The sequence below is a fragment of the Rhynchophorus ferrugineus genome, unplaced genomic scaffold (genome assembly GCF_030347505.1).
Source record: "Rhynchophorus ferrugineus isolate W39M unplaced genomic scaffold, kcgeb_rfMv2 rfM8, whole genome shotgun sequence".
NCBI lineage: Eukaryota > Metazoa > Arthropoda > Insecta > Coleoptera > Curculionidae > Rhynchophorus > Rhynchophorus ferrugineus.
In genome coordinates, this window is record NW_027472587.1 from 14,404,387 (window position 1) to 14,424,453 (window position 20,067).

General features: G+C 33.3%; 1 protein-coding gene across 4 annotated transcripts in view; it reads left to right on the top strand.

Annotated features, from left to right (window-relative positions):
• sano (CABIT domain-containing protein serrano) overlaps window positions 1-20,067 on the top strand; it is a 105,715-nt gene that overhangs the window by 68,899 nt on the left and 16,749 nt on the right. For 3 of the 4 annotated variants that reach the window (XM_076411652.1, XM_076411651.1, XM_076411654.1), the window contains 2 exons: window positions 14,662-14,946; window positions 16,098-16,351. In XM_076411652.1, coding sequence (XP_076267767.1) covers window positions 14,681-14,946; window positions 16,098-16,351 — 520 coding nt within the window. In that variant the 5' untranslated portion in view covers window positions 14,662-14,680. Of the gene's footprint in view, window positions 1-3,288; window positions 3,425-14,661; window positions 14,947-16,097; window positions 16,352-20,067 lie in introns of those variants that run through there. The other variant, XM_076411653.1, reaches the window with a different exon arrangement.

A 20,067-nucleotide genomic window follows, 5' to 3' on the forward strand; every position in this document is an offset into this window, starting at 1 on the left:
CAATGAGGATTTATCTGGTCCTCGGCAAGAGGCCTACCTGTTGGTGAGTGACCAAATTGGAAATCATCCCAGAAGACATACGGTCTTACCCAGCCGGGTTACTGGCGTGACTGTGTGGCGGATGGTAATTACCTATAAAAACATTTACAGTTACAATTCCAAACATAAACTACACCTGTACCCCAGCAGGATTCGAACACGTGACTATCGCAACAGTAGGGGGACCATCCTGTCGCCTTAACCACTGCGCCACGAAACTGGCGGTATATTATGTATATTCCCAGATTGTTTCGGGATTAAAATATGGAGAATAAAATCTTTTTAGGCAGTAAAAATATACGAGGCTCGTCTCAATAAAACATCCCATATGGTTCGAGATACGTCCACGTGATCGAAGGCGGACACGAAACCGTGTCCCTTTCGTTCTCCCATCTTGCCGTCTCCTTCCCCCCAATCGTAACGTATAAAAACCGACATAATTTTACATGCCATTGTGTTCCGTACGTTCGGCCACGGCGGCGTATTTTTATTTTTCTCCTCGCTCCGAACAATAAATATCATTCAGCCCCGAGACAAACAATAGAAGAAGCCACAGTTATAAAGTTATATCCTCTGCCAACTTTTATACTGCTATAAATAACCGTTTGTCCGGTCAGGCATCGGAAGGGAAACGTCGATAAATAATCTTCTGCGTATAATCCCTTTTCTTAATAATAATAAGAAAACAATAAAACAAAGGGCGGTCGTTAAGGTCTTTGTTGGGTTATTGCCGAGGCGGAAAATGGCCAACCATTTTCATCGTAGGTCGTATCAAAAAAAATCTTGATAATGTCGTTGTCCTCCGCCTGGTTGGCGCGGTGGCCAAGGAAACAGGAGTGTGTGGCGATATTCGCGGGTTAGTATTCTGCAGGGGTATAGTTGTAAATGTATGTTTATGATTGTCCACTAGGAAAGAGTACAAAATCCGCTAAGGAAAATTGTCCCAGTTGCTCGATAAGACCGGATGTCTTGATACCGAAGACCATGGTTCAAGGGCCAGAAGGGAATCTTCCATATATAAGAATGGAACCATCTTTAGAGCTATTTGAACACCAAATGACGCGTCAAATAATTATAGCGAGAAGTACATAACATATAATCACCAGCAATTAATCGAATAACTGTTTTTAAATATATTTTAAAATCTCCTTTTACCAACTAGGGGTTTATCTGGACTGGACCTACAGTTTAACGTGGGTTCCGAACCACGGTCCTCGGCATTAAGCCTACCGACTGGCGAGCGACCAACTGAGAAATCATCCCAGAAGACATCCGGTCTTACCCAGCCAGGTTACTGTCGTGACTGGGATCATTTTCCTTGTAGGATTTTGCACTCTTGTCTAGGAAAATCACAAATATTAAACAAATACAAACATAAATTTATCACTATGCCCAGTAGGATTGGAACCCACGACTATCGCCACAGTAGGTGGACCGTCCTGTCGCCTTTACCTTTGCGCCACCAAGCCGGCAATCGAATAACTTTGTTTTGACAGTATCAGATTGCTCTGACCATTTAGTGCTACACCATATTTGCACCTATAAGTCTGTAGCGACCTTGAGGCATTTTACGAATTTTACATAGTGGAATAACGGTCTACAAAATACCCAGAAATATAATCCCAGATGTTGAACACGGACGGGGTGCCAGCAGCGCCAACTAGAACCCGATAACGTATAGCTTGCAACCCCGAGACGTTTATCTGGGATGTTATTGAAGGGGATTTCCACTCATTCAGTTACCAACTATCGTTTGGTTTAGACGTGCCACCATCGACTGCCCAAGCCTCGTCACCAGGTAACACCGCTGCCATCCGTTTTATCTATTTTGTATTTTCCACATTTTTATATTACTTCAATAAATAACGGTCACATAATGTAAACACCACTGTTTCATTTGGTTTGGTTTAGTAAGAAGTATATCCTAACTTACTCTAAATACTATTCTAACTATTCTTATCTTCTAGAGATCATTAAATATCACTATGTGTCCATTAATCAGATTGTATGGTAGTTTACGTTTGAGCCTATGCACTACACTGTCATCGCGCACGTTTAACTATTTGGCGAGTGCATTAGGATGCACTTAATAGTCTTTCAGAGTACTTCGCACTAACACTTCAAATCACATTCGCTATGGGTTCTAAGGGGATATCGCGCTGAATCAGTTTGTTGGAGACGTAATATGGGAAATCGACGATGACTCGCGACACTTTATTCTGGAACCTCTGGAGGATAGTTATGGTAGATTAGTTCTACCCCACAGTTCAATACCATATGTCCAGATGGGCCTAAGAAGTGACTTATACAGCAAAGCCTTGTTATCTAATGATAATTTAGATTTACGCCCTATCAGTCAATTCATTTGGTTTAGTTTAAGCTCAAGCTGTTTGCGTTTTGTCACTATATGTTTTTTCTATGCCAAACGTCGATCAAAATACACTCCCAGATATTTAACGTTGTCTGCTTGCGGAAGTTCATGATTATTCAATTTTACTGAGGGACATGTTCTTCTACAAAGGGTGAATGTCACATGGGTAGATTTTGCTTTGATACGACACGTTTTCAACCACAATTCGACTTTTTTAAGATGAAGTTGGAGGTTTCTTGTGGTTATTATCCTCCTGTGATGATAAAACCGCTGTATCGTCAGCATATGTTTCAACAGTAGTGGTTCTTGATGTCAATTTATCAATGTGTTATTGTTTAAGTTTTTGTTAATTTGGTTGACTAATCTATGCATTTGTTCTGTTGTTCCGTGTTTATTATGAAATATATTAAAGGCGAAAACATAATTTTCGGTATTATCTGTATATAAGAGTTACTTATTACATATTTCCTGCTTTTAACATGAACATGAAGCTGATAAAGCGATGATGAACGCTCGAGGAGACGAGAACAAACATGCGTCATGACATATCACGCCGTAAAGATGAGCGAGTCGTGATTCATGTCCAGGATAAGGTTCCCGGCACGTGTCAACAGAAACTTTGCTGTCCGAGCCGAACGGAAATGGCACACGCCACAGTTTATGTATGATATTTAGTTTAATAACCAAGCAGCAAGATAATGGCCGAGTAAATCAAAAGTGATGTGGTTTTCCGGGTACGGTTCAAGTGTAATTACTCTTGCTAATATACAGTTAAGAATGTTACGAATAGGCGGGATTCGGTGTAGCCGGAAAGGTCAAAGATTTTAAGTCCAAAAATGTGTGCTGGGTATAGTTATGGTTTTCCGAGACGTATGTGAGTTTTATTGGAATCGAATGATTATTGTAAATCCCCGACGGTTTACAACTATTTGTTAGTTTAGTGTGCTATTTTTGAAGTGTAAAACAGAAGAACATTCATATAGAGAGTATTATATAAAGTGGATCACAAAAAAGGTTAGAATATCAAATTAATTCATGTGCGAGTTTATTATCATTATTATTATTATTATTATTATTTTTAGTCAGAAGGCTTTCTAGCTCTCTATAAGGAATACTAATAATTAATATTCCAGATATTTAGAGTAATTAAAAGGATTAATCTCGGAGGATATCGATGAGTTTTCCCTTAGATTTCTAACATTATAATGCGCATTCTTTTTTCACTTATGGACACTGCATTTTACTGCACTGTTTTATCAATTTTGCTATGGTGGACGCTGCCTATCTGCTTATATCAATACACAAGCAAGACCAGTGGGTGATAAGTACATCAATTTGTATTTCCTGAATCAACATTAATTTGGACTATTTAAACTAAAGTCAAAGGTAGCACTTATACTAAGTTCGTGTCGTTTGCTTTGCTTCATTCTTTGATATCATGTGAGTTGTCCAGCATCTGTACTGCTTCCATATATATTATTTCATGTCTTAAGGCGAAATCTTGGATAACCTTATATCTTTATCATTTTATTTCGAGGTCATCGTGCAGTTATTCGAGATTACGTAGCATTGGTAATTATAATTAATCGAAAAATTTTATTTTGTCAGCATTGGATTACAACTTGATTTGTTGACTCCATATTTGCACCCTATGAGTCAATGACGATGATACTAGATTAATATTGGAGAAGTAGATGGTCATTTTTCCCACAATAACATGTTTCTTACTAACACTCACATACCAAAACAGATAAAATATTTAAACTAACCCAAGTATATTAAACGATAGTCACCGCGACGTAGTTTATGATTCAATAAACACTATCCAGCTAATGATAATCCCTGTTCTTCGATCGTTCGATTAAATATGATCAGCCAGTATGTACAGTTAAATCTGAGGGAAACGTGCTAACTGTTACTGACACATTATGCAACGTTTTAAAATATATTGTGTGGAGAATAATACGTGAACTGTGGTATTTGTTGCTTCAAGGTGTGTACCACTGTCTCCAACATTTATAACCTTTTAACATGTCGCGTACGTATTGCAATATAATCTTGCTGATTATAAGTTATGACTCCACACACGTACGACGGAGTAAAATAACAGTTCTGCCTATTTATTAACACCCAGAACATATGCTTATACCTTTGTTGTGATATGTTATGCAAAAAACGCAGTATTTATTGATATTACATGGGATGTTATTATTCAATAGCTAATTTGTGATAATATTCGTTATTATTTAACGTCACCTGTGGATTTAAACATGATCTGGCGACTTTAGCGAAATTCCTCAACAGAATCCCTGAGTTTTTTGACAATATCGATGCAAATATATTTGGTGGTCTTACTTACATCTGCAAATGCAATTATCGAACGGGATAAATATCAAATGATGCTACGTCAAGTGGATACAGTAAGTGATCAAAGGAAAAAATTCTATTTTTGATCAAAAATTTACAAATTATTCAGATCTCGACAGATATAACACGAAAATGTAATGTTTTGAACACATTTTCTATTGTTACAAATTCCAGCTAGCCAACTAGACAACTTGTTGGTCATCATTTAAGTTTTCAAAGTCATTTCTAGATTCAATGAACATATCCATCGATAGTCCGTTTGACAACTGGGCGAATTTTGGAGGCTGATTTTGTTCGAACATATCAGACAGCATTGTATCTGTTTCTAGCTAGAATAAAGTGAAAAGGTTATATTGTCTAATTTTAAAATGGATTAACAAGTTGCGATAGGCAATATATTCGACATCGTGTTGACGTAAGTTCTCTGTTATTTTGAATAGATTATATATGTAGGATATATAGTATAGGGTAATATGTACATTTTTTTATCATTATAAGCTTTCAAATTCTTAAATGTTATTCTTGTGTTAATGCAGTTTTACTTATAATGCCGTAATTGTCATAGAGTCAAAAGTCATGTTACTATATTCACTAGATTCATTAGATTCTCTATTCTACTAAATAAAAAACGTAAGAATGGAATGATTGACAAAAATATTTAAAATACGAGTTCGTTTTTCAACTAGGAATCTATTTACTGAAAAAATTAATAAATTTAATGTTCAAAAGTAGCACGAAAAACCTCCCAAGAGAGCTAGAACTGTCATTTGTCAAATCTCCTGCTATTAAATTATTGATATGATATGATATATGAGGAACTTTCGAAGACTAATTAGAGTATTACTAACACTGAAGTTTATTACAATTAGTTTTGTTGATTCTCGATTTGTTTGGAAATCAGTACTCTATCTTTTCGCTCTTGAGTATGTATTAAAGCTTCAAGGCTACAATACTTATCCCTTTAAATGTCTTTCTTTGGTTTTATATTAAGCTTTAACTTGAACCATAAAATATAAATTATCTCATATGTAAACATATCTATCTATATGAGTGGAATATTGGGTAATAATGTATTTGTTCTGTCTGTTTTAAATTTTCATCATTATAAGTGTTAAAGTTCTGTAAAAAAATTAGAAATAGAGCTTGATGTGAGTTCGATATTCATTCTTGCGTTATTACACTGTTCCTTACAATACCATAATTGCCATAGAGTCAAAAGTCTCATCACTAGATTCATTAACAGATTCTCTGTTCTAAAGTAAATAAAGCAAAAATGGAATAACCGATACATGACAATAAAATATCAGTTGGTTTTTCAACGAGGAATCTATATACTGAATAATTAATAAATGTAATGTTCAAAGTTGGCACGAAAAACCTTTCAATAGAGCTAGACCTGTCATTTCGGTTATAGTGTTAGAACTGAGGAACTTATTTTATTTAAGGACCTTTTTATTTTATTTATTTTATATATATATAAATATATATATATATATATATATATATATATATATATATATATATATATATTAAAGTCTCCTTTTACTAACTATGGGTTTATCTGGACTGGGCCTAAAGTTTAACGTGGGCTCCGAACCATGGTCCTCGGCATTAAGCCTACCGACTTTTTCACACTCTTGCCTAGAACATTCACAAACATTAAATAATTACAAACATAAATTTACCCAGCAGGATTCGAACCCGCGGCTATTGCAACAGTAGGAAGACCGTTCCATCGCCTTTACCACTGCGCCACCAAGCCGGCATTTTATTTATTTAATTCAAGTATATCTTAATTCTTCAAGGTCATAATACTTGTTTCTTCAAATGTCTTGTATTTTTTGGTTTAACTTGTGCCATAAAATTTAATCCGTCTCTAACTCGAAAAATAAATACAATCATCAGCTTAAACCCACTGAAAGATTTGATATTTACGAAAATCGTTGACTGGCCAAACACTCGATAAACTCATATGCCTATATATAACACGTAATCAGCGAAGATGAAAATCAAGCACCAAGTTTCTGCACCACAGTCCATCTCTCTAATTATAGTTCCGAATCGAGCAGCGTTCAAAGGATCGCTGAGGCACGGAGGGGGGTCCGAGGGTGAGCGCTATTCAGACCGTCACCTCTGACATTTTCGTGTTGTGCCTTTCCAGCGAAATGTCAGCGAGAAGCGACGGCCTTGGATGCAATTTTGATGATTTTGGCCGCGTTTTTTTTGCCTCACACCGAGGACGCACCCGAATGTGCTCTAGATTGATGCCTGTCTGACGGAATAATTCACAGAAAACTGACAATGATTTTTAATGTATGTACATAGTTAATTGTTACGAGAAAAACATTATTGCAACAGTGATATTATTGTTTTTACGAAGTCGTACTTGGAATAAATTTTACTTACAAAGTGATAATAAAAAATAGTAACATATTAATTTTAAATAATATCACCGCAATGCGCATAAGTTCAAAACTACTAAATCAAATTGGATTATTCTTTTTTACTGTGTTTGTACAAAAAAGAATTATGGATTTTTTTATGTAATTTTCATAATATGAAGAAAGTGACATATTACTAAAATAATACAATACACAAGAACTGAAGATTCTATTAGTATTTTGATTTATTTATTTAAAATTTTAAAACAAGTAATTTGAAGGATAGCTCCAGAAATATCTATACATAACATTAATGAAAATTTCATTAATATAAAATGAAAGTTGTATATAGATACTTCAAAATATCAAGGGTTGCTATAAATATGAAATATTTATAAAATGTTGTTTTAAAAAATGTAGATAGTGTTCTTACTTGTTTCATTGACGATTCTGTAATATTAGAATATTTCTTAAGCAGTTGGTAACATTTTTATATGGGCCATTGCTCTGTGGATGTATTCTTAGTATAACATAACATAGAGTAAAAATGGAAAGTTTAAACTTCACGTTATCAGGAGTTATAGAACCAAAACCAAAAATAAATTGGTAAATTGTTGGGTATATTTATCAAATGATTGATTTTTATTGTTTAATTGCGATATAAAACAAAAATTAAATAATATTTGAAAAAAAAATTAAGACAAAAACGGGCAGTGCAGTTTAAACATTATTAATAGAAAATAGTTATTTGCTTCAAATCAGTTTCAATAATAATATCGGAAATAATATAAATGTTACATTTTTGTTTTTCTGTTTTTGAAACCCATATTTTAAATTTTAAATTTCTAATCTTTCTAGGTCGATAATTATATGTTAGACTCTCATAGTCTCTCAGACCATAAGTTCCATAATTGAAGAATGCTTGCTTAATTTTGATTATAACAAGTCTCGGTTGCAATATTTCGTCCATATAAACCACAACAAGCATAAATGTTTCACGTCGTAAACGTCAACTATTAAATTCAACATCATGCAATATATGAACATTTTTATTGAATCGTAACATCAACATGATGTTCCACAGGATATAGTACGTTAACAAATGTGTTAATTTTTTTAGGTTAAGTGATTTGGTATTTCATCAACGATACGTAGTGATTAATATATTGCCGTCATCAAGAAATAGTAAGACTTTTGACTTGCGAAGGATCTAAAATTTCCTTTGAACGCAATTCACCTATAGCAATATTATTTTGGGTCTTTCAAATATTTGGTTGCTAAATTCCGTTAGATGGTCAGTTACCGAGTTCAAAGCCTCCTTTGATTCAGCAACTTCCCTGAATTGTAATTGTGAAGTAAATTGTTGGATTAACAATAGTAATATTTTTTTGCTGTTTAACACCGATCTTAACATCAACATTATGTTTCAGGGTGGCTTACACAGTAATGGAGATACAAATTGTAAAATATGATTTATTACTGTGATCAAAAATAGTAAGATTTGCACATTTGGTTATACTGGGATTATAAAATTCATGTAGAGCAACGTTTTGCCAGTCCAACAGCTTTCATAGCCTCCTTTTTTATCTTTTGAACAATATAATACGGCCTTAATTATTTTTTCGTTTTACTAGTTTTCAAGCAGGGTTATAAATCGAAATTCGCTAATTTAAAATAATTAGAAAGTTTGTACTGGAGAAATACATTATTAGAATACAAAACCAATGACTTTTTATGTTCCCATTTGATGATTTGATACGATGGGCTATTTGGTCAGATGTTAGAGATCACTTATCCGATCCGAACGTCAGCCGTCGTGCTCCTTTCCCCCCGCCCGTACCGTTGCATAAGACTCATACTCGGAGCGAGAGAGAAAAAATCGGCGGGAGTCAATAAACTGACGGACAACACTTGGAGGAGGCTCGACAAACAAAACGATGACCACGAGACCAAAGTGACGCGGTATAGTTGTTCCTGCGGATTATTTTAAAACCTATCGCGGTGAACGCGTTGTGTCAGTGTCCTCTGCAGGAGTTGGTGGCGGTGGTGGAGGCCCAGCGTGATGCTAAAGGTGTACAGTTTAAGCAGAGATATCTCATTAGCGACGCTGGTGCGCAGCAATGTTGCCGCTATTACTCTAAGGGTTGTCCGGTCGGTCCATCAACTTCTTTTAATCAACATTAAATCATAATCACCTTATTTTCAATTCAATTTTTCTTCTTACTCCTATTAGTTCCACAATTTACCCAGAGGGCAATAAGTATCTATTATGTCTATATTATATATACACGGCATGTAGAAAATCACTTCATTAAGTGATCTCCTGTATAAAATACTATTTTAATTAATTAGTCTTGTTCTAAAACTTATTATAAAGTATATATATATATATATATATATATATATATATATATATATATATATATATATGTCCAATAATCAGATGTTTTAGTTTACACTCTTCACTGTCACATTTTCGCATATTTAGCTGATAGCGAATACATTGCGTACGCTGACACTCTTGAAATTCTTCACACAAAAACTTTTGAATTACACTCGTTATTGGTTTTAGACGAATATCGTGTTGTATCACTTCATTTGAAATATAGTATGGAGCATCAACAATGGCACGCAACACTTTATTTTGGAACCGTTGCATGATGGATATATTAGACTTGGTAGCGATTCCCCATAGTTGGATTCCATATGCCCAAATAGGCTTGAGTATAGATTTATACACTAATATCTCGTTATCTAATGAAAACTTGGATTTGCACCCAATAAGCCAATACGTTTGGTAGAGTTTAAGTTCAAGTTGTTTCCATTTGGCGAATATGTGTTTCTTCCAAGTTAGACGTCGATCTAGATGCATACCTATATATTTAGCATCCTCTGCGTGCAGGAGTTGACAATTATTGATATAGGCTGGTGGACATATTCTTCTACGGAGCGTTGTTTGGTTGGCTTTAATTCACCGTGTTTCCAGCCATATTTGTGATTGATTTAGGTGTGTTTGTAGGTTGATTGATAGTGTGGCTGGATCTTCATGAGAGGTTAAGACTGCCGTATCTTCTGTGTATGTTGCTACAGTGGTTATATTTGTTGTAGATTGATAGACTGTGTACTAAAGATGTAGTACTGGACCCAGTATACTACCTTGCGGAATTCCTGAATATACTCCATGTAATTCGGTATGTTCGTAGCCTTATTTTATAGTAAAATGACAATCTGTGAGGGATTTTAATAGCTTATAATCCGGATAAGGAAGAAGTTTCTTTAATTTAACCTTTAATCTTGTATGCCATACTTTATCAAAGGTCTGTCTGTCAAAGATATATCTAGGAATGCAGCTGAAAAATCTTTTTTGGCGTTGAAGACCATATTTTTTGTTTATATGTCTATGCACTTGTTCTGTTGTTCCATGCTTATTGCGAAAGCCAAAAAGTTAAGTAAACCTGTACTCAGGACTATTTTTATTATTTATTGGCACTAGCAAAACAGTCGATAGTCGCAAAACAGTCGAACTAATCGACAGTAAAAAAACGAGCGACTGAAAATAGTATTTAGTGTTTCAGTCAGTGGCACACGTTGACTATTTTTCTGTTCGTGATAACAGACGGAGATGTACGAATTCCTTCCCGTGCTAATTTTGAGAGAAAATAGGACGGAGATAATTATTTTATTTTAGTTAGATTAATAGGTTAATAATTTTATTTGTTTTTAATAAAGAATATCTTATTATTTAATCAATATTTTATATTTTATTAAAAAATATCGGGATACTTAGAAAATGGAAAACGTGAATCAAAAAAATAATTAATAATTGCCAAGATAAATGCAAAAAATAAAAGTAAAAGTAAAACATAAGGGCAGTCAAAATTATTTTTCTATTTGTTTACCAATGTGGTACATTTTTACCTTATTACATAAATAAATAATCTTCCGAAAAACAGAGTTCCAAAATTCTTAAATGTACAATATATTGTTATTTACATTCACATTGCAAACAAAACCTAAAACCATATATATTGCATATAAATCTATATAAGTATAAATTCGGAACATTATTTTCAAGGTAGCGGGTAGGACTGCAAAGATAGTACGTAAATCAGTCGAATGAAACTAGTAGGTCCGAAAATAGTAACTGAACCGAAAATAGGGAACTAGTCGAACCGAAAATAGGGACTGAAAATCATTGACTGAAACAGTCGACAGTAAAAAGTAGTCAATTACTAAACAGTCGATAGTCGTTTTAAGTTGATAGTTCCCGATCCTAATTTGAATATTCTTATTAAATATTTATCTTAATAAACCTGTATATGATACTCCTTTTATATTTGAATATTTATGCCAAAACTTCCTTCATATACTTCACTTCTTTCCAGCACTACTCGAAGGGTTTTTAATAAATTCATCGAAATTTTTTGATCATTAGATTTATAGTCATAAAAAATCATTAAAATTGCAGCTCATTTCTACCGGTTTCACCAAGACTTTTCTAAAGTATATTTTTTACTTGCATTTGCAAGTTGTACAACTGACAAATTATGAGTTATGGCAACATTTTCAAGAGAAATCAATTTCTGTACCACAAGTTCATCTAGATATTGGAAGGAACTTGTCTAAAATCTGTGTTCATATTTCTTCATCATATCAGATGATTCAGTTGCTTCAAATTTCACAATCATTATGACGGGTAATTCAATTCACAATTTGCTTTATAACACGTATTACGCTGTAACATTTCGTCCATATAAACTACAACATTGATAAATGTTTCACGTCATCAACGTTAACTGTTAAATACAACTTTTTTAATACACCAATTTTTCATGAATTGTAACATCAACATTATGTTCCACAGGACGAAGTACGGTAACAAATGTGTTAATTTTTTATACCAAATGATTTGCTGTTGCATCATGTTCCAATATGTTCTTCCAATATGGCTTGTGATCAAAAAATAGTAAGACCTCCTCTATTTGACTGACTAAGACATAAGATTATTGTTAGACTAACTACTATGAACTCCAACCTTCCACTATTATCTTACATTTCCATAAGTTTCAATAATGCATATATTTGTAGATCGTTATTGATTAATAGATCGAAAAAAACTATTTTTAATAAATTTTATAATAAAAATACATTCTATATTAATAATCGACAAGTTCAAAGTCAACTTGATTGTTTAAATACATTTAGTTTTGTAATAAGTATAGAGGATCTTAGAGATACTTTTGTGGTCTATGTCAAATTTTTATTTATTTATTATTATGATTATGTTGTTTTTTTTTTCAGCGAAATTTTAAACAGTGTTTCAAGTTTTAATATACTATAATATATTAATGATATTTGCTTTGTTATTTTTTAAATTAGTTTAATTTTTAGATCTTTTTTTTATATATTTTAAAGTCTCCTTTTACCAACTATGGGTTTATCTGGACTGGGCTTTAAGTTTAACGTGGGATCCGAACTACGGTCCTCAGCATTTAGCCTACCGACTGGCGAGTGACCAGCTTTAGAAATCATCACAGAAGACATCCGGTCTTACCCAACCTGGTTATTGGCTGGGATCATTTTCCTTGTCGGATTTTACACTTTTGCCTAGTATATTCACAAATTTTAAACAATTACAAACATAAATTTACGCATTCCCATCCGCGGCTATCGTAACAGTAGGAGGACCGTCCTATCGCCTTTACCACTGCGCCTCCAAGTCGGCAATTTTTAGAGCTATGTTAATCAGTTTTGTAATTGATGATTAAAACAATAAAATTCTAAAGTTTTCTTTATGAAATATATAATGATTATATTTATTTTATTTACTATAGCTACAATGAGTATATGAAATAAAAAAAAACAATTTTGAATATTTAATACATATTGAAATACTTTTCTGTTGTTTTTTAGTTGCTGAATTCGATTGATGGAGTAGTTTTCAAAGTCTGCTTTCATTTGGCAACGTATAACAGTATAACAATATTTCTTTATTTGCGAAAGGAATTTATAATTAACAACATCTTGATTTTTTTACTTTATACTATTTTGCAACTTATACTATTTTAAAAAAGAAATTATTAATAACATATTCAATTCTGTAACTAGTAACTGACGATACTGTAGAAAATAGCAAGGTTCTAAGCTGATCGCCATAGCGATCGATGAACATACTTCTGCGGTGGTAGGAAGAAGACACGTCGAAGAATAGACGTGAAGTCCGGCAACAGCGTGACGGGTCGTTGCAAACGAGTAGCGCGGATCGTCGACCAGCTCGAAGATGGACGACCTTGGACTGGTCACACTTCTGGTCAGTAATAGCCAAGGTCCGCTCGGTGAAAATTTGACCTTGACTTCGCCATCAGAAACGAGTGCACTTTCTATATAAATACGCGTGTTTCCACCAACGGTGGCAGGTGACAGATCTCGATCTACGTTCGATTTTTCACCGGCCATCAACCACATCCGCATCTTCACATGACCGAAAACCGTTTACTATTAAATCGTAGGGGTATTTTATTATAAAATATAATTTTTTCATCTTAGAATAATTAATTGTCGGCTTGGTGGCGCAGTGGTAAAGGCGATGGGGCGGTCCTTCTACTGTTGCGATAGCCGCGGGTTCGAATCCTACTGGGGCATGGTCGTAAATTTATGTTTGTGATTGTTTAAAATTTGCGAATGTTCTAGGCAAGAGTATAAAATCCGACAAGGAAAATGATCCCAGTCACGCCAGTAACCAAGCTGGGTAAGACCGGATGTCTTCTGGGATGATTCCTAAAGTTGGTCACTCGCCAGTCGGTATGCTGAGGACCGTGGTTCAGAGCCCACGTTAAACTTTAGCCCCAGTCCAGATAAACCCATAGTTGGTAAAAGGAGACTTTAAAATACATATAAAAAAGATAATAATTGTTGTAATGAGCTGTTGACTCGATCTAGTAGCTTCTACTTGTTACTTTTGTTCGTGTATCAATTTTAATTAAGAACTTAAAATTGATCGGTAATATTTGATAATTTTTCACCAAAAACTAAAGAATATATAAACTACAATACTGTTATAAGAACCAATACCTTCGCTCGGTATTAGCCCTGCTTGGATTTTGAAGGTTTCTATGTTTATATATTTCTAAAATATGAATATTTTCGAATTACTATTAACATTTTATTACTTATAACTCTGTGTTCTAATATAACATTTTATATTAAATAACAGTGTGTCTGTGCGAAAAAGTAACCCATGTTTTAATCAGATAAATCAAGTTCATTCTTCTTTAACATTCTTTCGCTTATTTGTTTTAAGTTATATCTGAAAAAAATATATAATAATAGCAAAACTAGCTTTCGACATAATGATTCTTAAAGTCTATTCGGTCAAGAGAAATCCCTAACTAGTCTTCTACACTATTAAAAAAAAATTAAAAGTTATTAAATAAACTGAGTATCTATTTTTTATAATTTCAAACATACAGACATAAGTTCATCTTTTGTTTTCTTTGTTTGCAGAGATGATGTGTAGGTAACCATGGCGGCAACCGATGGTCAAATAACAGTGGCAGCTGCCCGATGGGCTGACGAGGGCAGCTACCTCAGGGAGTTTGTCACTAAGCACCACCTACCTGCGGTGGTAAAAATCATCAAAGGTCAGTATGGAGGTCTGGGCGTGCCTACCCTGCCCAGCCCGGGTCTCCAGTCAACAGCGCTGCTGCTGTCTGCCGGCAAACGGCAGAAGATAATCGCGCAAGCTGTCAAGATCAAGGAAGGAAGACGGTTAGTGTGTATTGGACCCAGGTAAGTTTTCAAACCCAATAAAAACATCTAAAATGAGACATACACAATAATTACAATAATGACCTTATTTTCGAACAATAATCATCATATTTAAAAACATTTCATACAAATTTGTCAGTTCTTGTATCGAGCGTTGTGATTTCAATGAGGTTTGTTACAAAACAATTTAACAATGATGTTGCAATGTACTCGTGGCAAAGCAAGCGATCGATTATCGATGATTCTGATTCTGTGATATTTCTGTAAGACTAGTCCTTCGTAAACCACTTCATAAAAATTATATTGCAATTTTAACAGTATCAATTCGTTGCATAATTACTTTGAACTTTGGTATTTTTTTCCACAAGAACATAAAACACTACGCGATTTTTTGTGAAAGTTGTTTGTTTTAAAATAGATCTTATCATTATATATGTTATATATTCTCTTATCTTATTATAGCTTATATATATATATATATATATATATATATATATATATATATATATATATATATATAATCTCATTATACTTATATTTAGAATTTTATTTCTGCAATCATCAATATATATTATTATTATACATTAATATGTATTAAAAATATATTATCAATATATCTAATACATATTGAAATACAGTTCTGTTGTTTTTCATTTGCTGAATTCAATTGATGGAATAGTTTTCAAAGTCTCCTTTGATTTGGCAACGTATAACAATTAAACAATATTTCTTTATATGCGAAAGGAATTTATAATTAACAACGCCTTGATTTTTTACGTCTTACTATTTTTTGAACTCAGTTATAAATCGAGATTTTTGCAGTACTTTATACTATTTTACGACTAATACTATTTTAAAAAAAAATTATCAGTAACATATACCAATCATAATATCAACATCATGAACCTGATGTTGAGTTCGTCACATTTTTTTATGTGCTTCTTCTGTCTGTGCCCAGGGGCATGCCAGGGAATTTGCATACCATGACATGTTGTGACATGTTTTAATGACAATTTTGTTTTAAGAATTTGGAAATTGCCACTACAACTTCGCACCACTTTCGCAAACTTAATGGACAATATAGTTAATATTTTAGTGATTACACATGTTGATGTTACATTAGGTCATGCAATGACTTGTAGTTTTAATAAAATTTCGTCGGCTTGTTTCAGATTAGTGATACCAGACAACTATTCGGGCTACTTCGAGTTGTTGAGCGAAGAAGGCCGAGCCATACGATGTATCGAGAGCGTTGTCGAACTAGCCAGGCGGAAACCGGAGGAGGGCTGTCTGGTTCGCGAAACTATACGAGGAGTACAGGTCAAGACTGAACAGGACGGTACGGTGACGCCCGAAGGCGCCAGGACCATCCCCGCAGGCGAAATACTAGTCCCCAGAGGCGAAGCTGTCTTACCAGGATCCAAAGGTTCGTTGCGTAACCCTTGAAATCGACTTCAATCATTTTATGTGAGACTGTGAATTAATTTTAATATAAGATACTAATCAAGGTTGTTTGTATCCATACTGGATCGAAATAAATAAAAATCAAAGAGAACAATGTCCGGTGAATACGGCGAATGATAGGAATTACCAATTAAGGGTTTCCATGTATTTTGTATCATTGAGATGCAAAATCAGCATCTCTAAACCGCTGAAAATAAATATCACACAATTTTAATTAAACGAAAAAAGCAGTATTAAGTTATGTTTATTGTCTATACTCTCATGCTCCATAATTTCCTTCCATGTTTTCTGTATCAAGTGCACAGAGTAACTGCAGTTATGGATAAGGCGTTTGAGGAAAAGAAATACTGCCCTGCAATATTCCTCGATTTCTTACAAGTTTTTGATCGGGTTTGGCATTTGGGATTAATCTGTAAGATGAGCAAATTGTTACCGCGTAACTATCGTCAACTGCCGGAGTCATGTCTTTTCGGAAGAAAATTTAGAGTCTCTTACGAAATGGCGTTCTGTATATTTAAAACTATTTCGGCTGGAGTTTCACAAGCCTCTTAGGACCTCTCCTCTATCTGCTCTACACCTGCTGACATCCCAACAACAAAAGAAACAATATTTGGAACAAATATACATGGACATATCTAGAGGGCAGTAGAAAAAGTACAAGTCACAAAATCTATAAATGGACTAAATATTGAAATATTCAACTTAATAGCTCCAAATCTGCTCAATCAGAATCAGCTAAATACCTCAGCATTCATCTTGACTATACTGGTTAGTCAGAAGATACTATCAGCTTGATCTAAAATCAAAGAGATTGATTTCTCAGACAACCATAAAGCCAATTTGGACCTATGGGGTGCAAATATGGGGTTGCACTAAACATTCAAATCAACTAGTCGTCCAACGCCGTCAAAACAAAATTCTTCGATTAATTACCAATGCCTAGCGCTACGTAACCAACGAAGAACTGCGCGATGATCTGGAAATCAAATGGATTTGCGAAGTTATCCAAGATTTCGCCTTAAAACACGAGAGAAAATTTCAAAGTCATACTAGCGTGGAAGCAATACAACTACTGGACAACGCGCAGGATATCAGAAGATTGAAGCGAACCAAACCATACGAACTTATATAAAGTGTATACCTTTAGTGTAAACTATAGCTTAAGTTATTATAATTTTGTAATTGAGGAATATTGATGTATTTATCTCGTACTCATCTTGCTTGTGAACTAATCCAAGTACAAATGAAATGTACTAATAAATTAATTTATAAATAAGATTATAAACCATATGTAATAAAGATATTATCAAAAAAAATCTGTTTTGTTCAGTGTTCGTGTTCGGCCGCTTTTTTCCTCTCTTCTGAAATATTTCTCCGATTCTGCTTTCCATATTTTCTTTACCTGCGTTGTCTACTTTCTATATGCTCTTCCACCGACTTAAACTACTTAACTTCTTTTATCCATTAATATTTTAAATAATTATAATTGTGTTTGATTTCATATTATCTGCATTAATGGCACTGATATTTTTCCTTTATATTCCTTGAATTATTCTTACAATTTATTACTTACACCTCTTTCTCTTCTCTTGTGTATGTATAGCACTATTTATTGTAAATAGAATATATAATGCATAATTAATAATCCTTCGTAATACAGATAAAATAAATGTTCGTTCTGCTGTCGTTAATAGTAAGCAAATTATATAATTATATTTTATATGTATCTGTTATTGTTCTAAATAACAAGTCAGTCCTGAAATCTAAGCTACTGCTGAATGCAACAGCATAGATAATTGTCGTGATACTGTAATGCCAAGGATATAAGAAGAGAAAGTGCTCGAGCTACTAGATGCAGAGGTTGTACTACAGGGGAACCAAACAAGTCGTACAGGGTGCTTGTAAAACATTTCGAACTCTAATCATCCAGTTATTATTTATCCATTTTATTGTCACAAGATCCTCTGCGATACATATCATTTTTTGTTAAATATTTGGTAAGTCTTGTTAAAATAAACAAGTAAATAATAATAATATAGTAACAATCAGATATTAACATTTTACTGTGTATTATGATAACATGAGAGAAAAATTCCTCGTCATGTCTCATTGTGAATTTCTTGTTATCTGACTAGCAATCAAAACCCGAGGTATTGGGTATTAATTAGTCGATATACCTTAAAAAATCGTTTTATATTTATATTACTTTTCACAAAACACAAACATTTCTGACTAATTTTCCAGGATGGTCCTCCTACTACATATACATATATATATATATATATATATATATATATATATATACATATATATATATATATATATATATATGTATATATGTAGGATTTTACACTCTTGCCTATATATATATATAGCCACAAAATATTAAATTATTTCACAAAAACCATTTTAATTATCAGATTTTAATTTTTAAAAAATTTTTAACAATGAAAACTAGTAAAAACGTGACATAAAACATTTGAAAGTTCATTAAATACATTTTAACTAATGCAATTCGACAAAACGACATAATTTTAAGTAAATTATTGACGTTCCACGAACTATTTATTTTATACTGTCAGAATTCTCAAAAAGCGAAAAAAAAAGCAGTACTAAAAATTATCTAGTTCTGTTTGCGTAATAAAGAGACTGAATGCAACCGATTGTACAATAGCAACTGAACAACTAATTATTTGGATAGTATTATAAATCGCCCAGATAATTACTACCACTTGTTCTGGTCTAAAGTTATTTTGTTCTTTGACAGTAGGTTGTTTTGCTCTCGTTTCAATTCACGCATTCTCATTTAAAATAAAAACAGATTTCATTATTAGTTTTATATGGCATTTGACATTATTTTATTTTTGACAATAGCCTACTTGATGTATTGAAACTATTCGCTTTTCTCTCCAGACAAAAAACACACGCAAGGAAAAATAGTGAACGTTTGCAACCTTTATCTGAAACAATTTATTTAATTTTTTTTACGTGGTCGTAATTAAAATAATTAATTAACGCATTATCTCCATGATATGTATATAAACTTTTACTAGCAAATTGTAATAGTATTACGTGACCGAGCCTGAGATATTACTTGGTTTTTTGTTGGAAAAAAAAACGAAATGGTTAGCCTGATGATCGTAAAGTAAAATTAAGTTGAGACTAATTAACCTGCTAAAATTATGAAGCGTTCTCGTGTTATTGATGGTGTAAATGCAAGTGAAAGGATACGTGTAAGTGTAACCTTATTATTAATGGTCGTATAATTTAGTTGATTATTGATATCTTAATTTATATACGGAGAAAACAAAAAAATGAACTGAACAATTATAATCTAGGCTCCGGAATGGAAGTATAGGACTTCATTCCTAGTTCAGGTCCTTATAAATAGTTCAAAAAGTGTTTTTGATTAATTTTTAACCAAATACGGATGTCAAAAATTGATTTTTATTTGTTTTATTCAAGATACGTTCCAAGATTTTAACAAAATCCCCGAAATTTTCATTGAAACTGTCATAACTTTGAATTTACGTAACCATTCTCCCTATGTATCTCCTTCAATGTTATCTAAAGTGACGATATTCATATCAGGCTTGATGTAATCAAATGCTTACTTACTATGGAAAAAAGTACATTAATATTTTCCTTACGTAAACCTTGAATTTTGTAATTAAATCC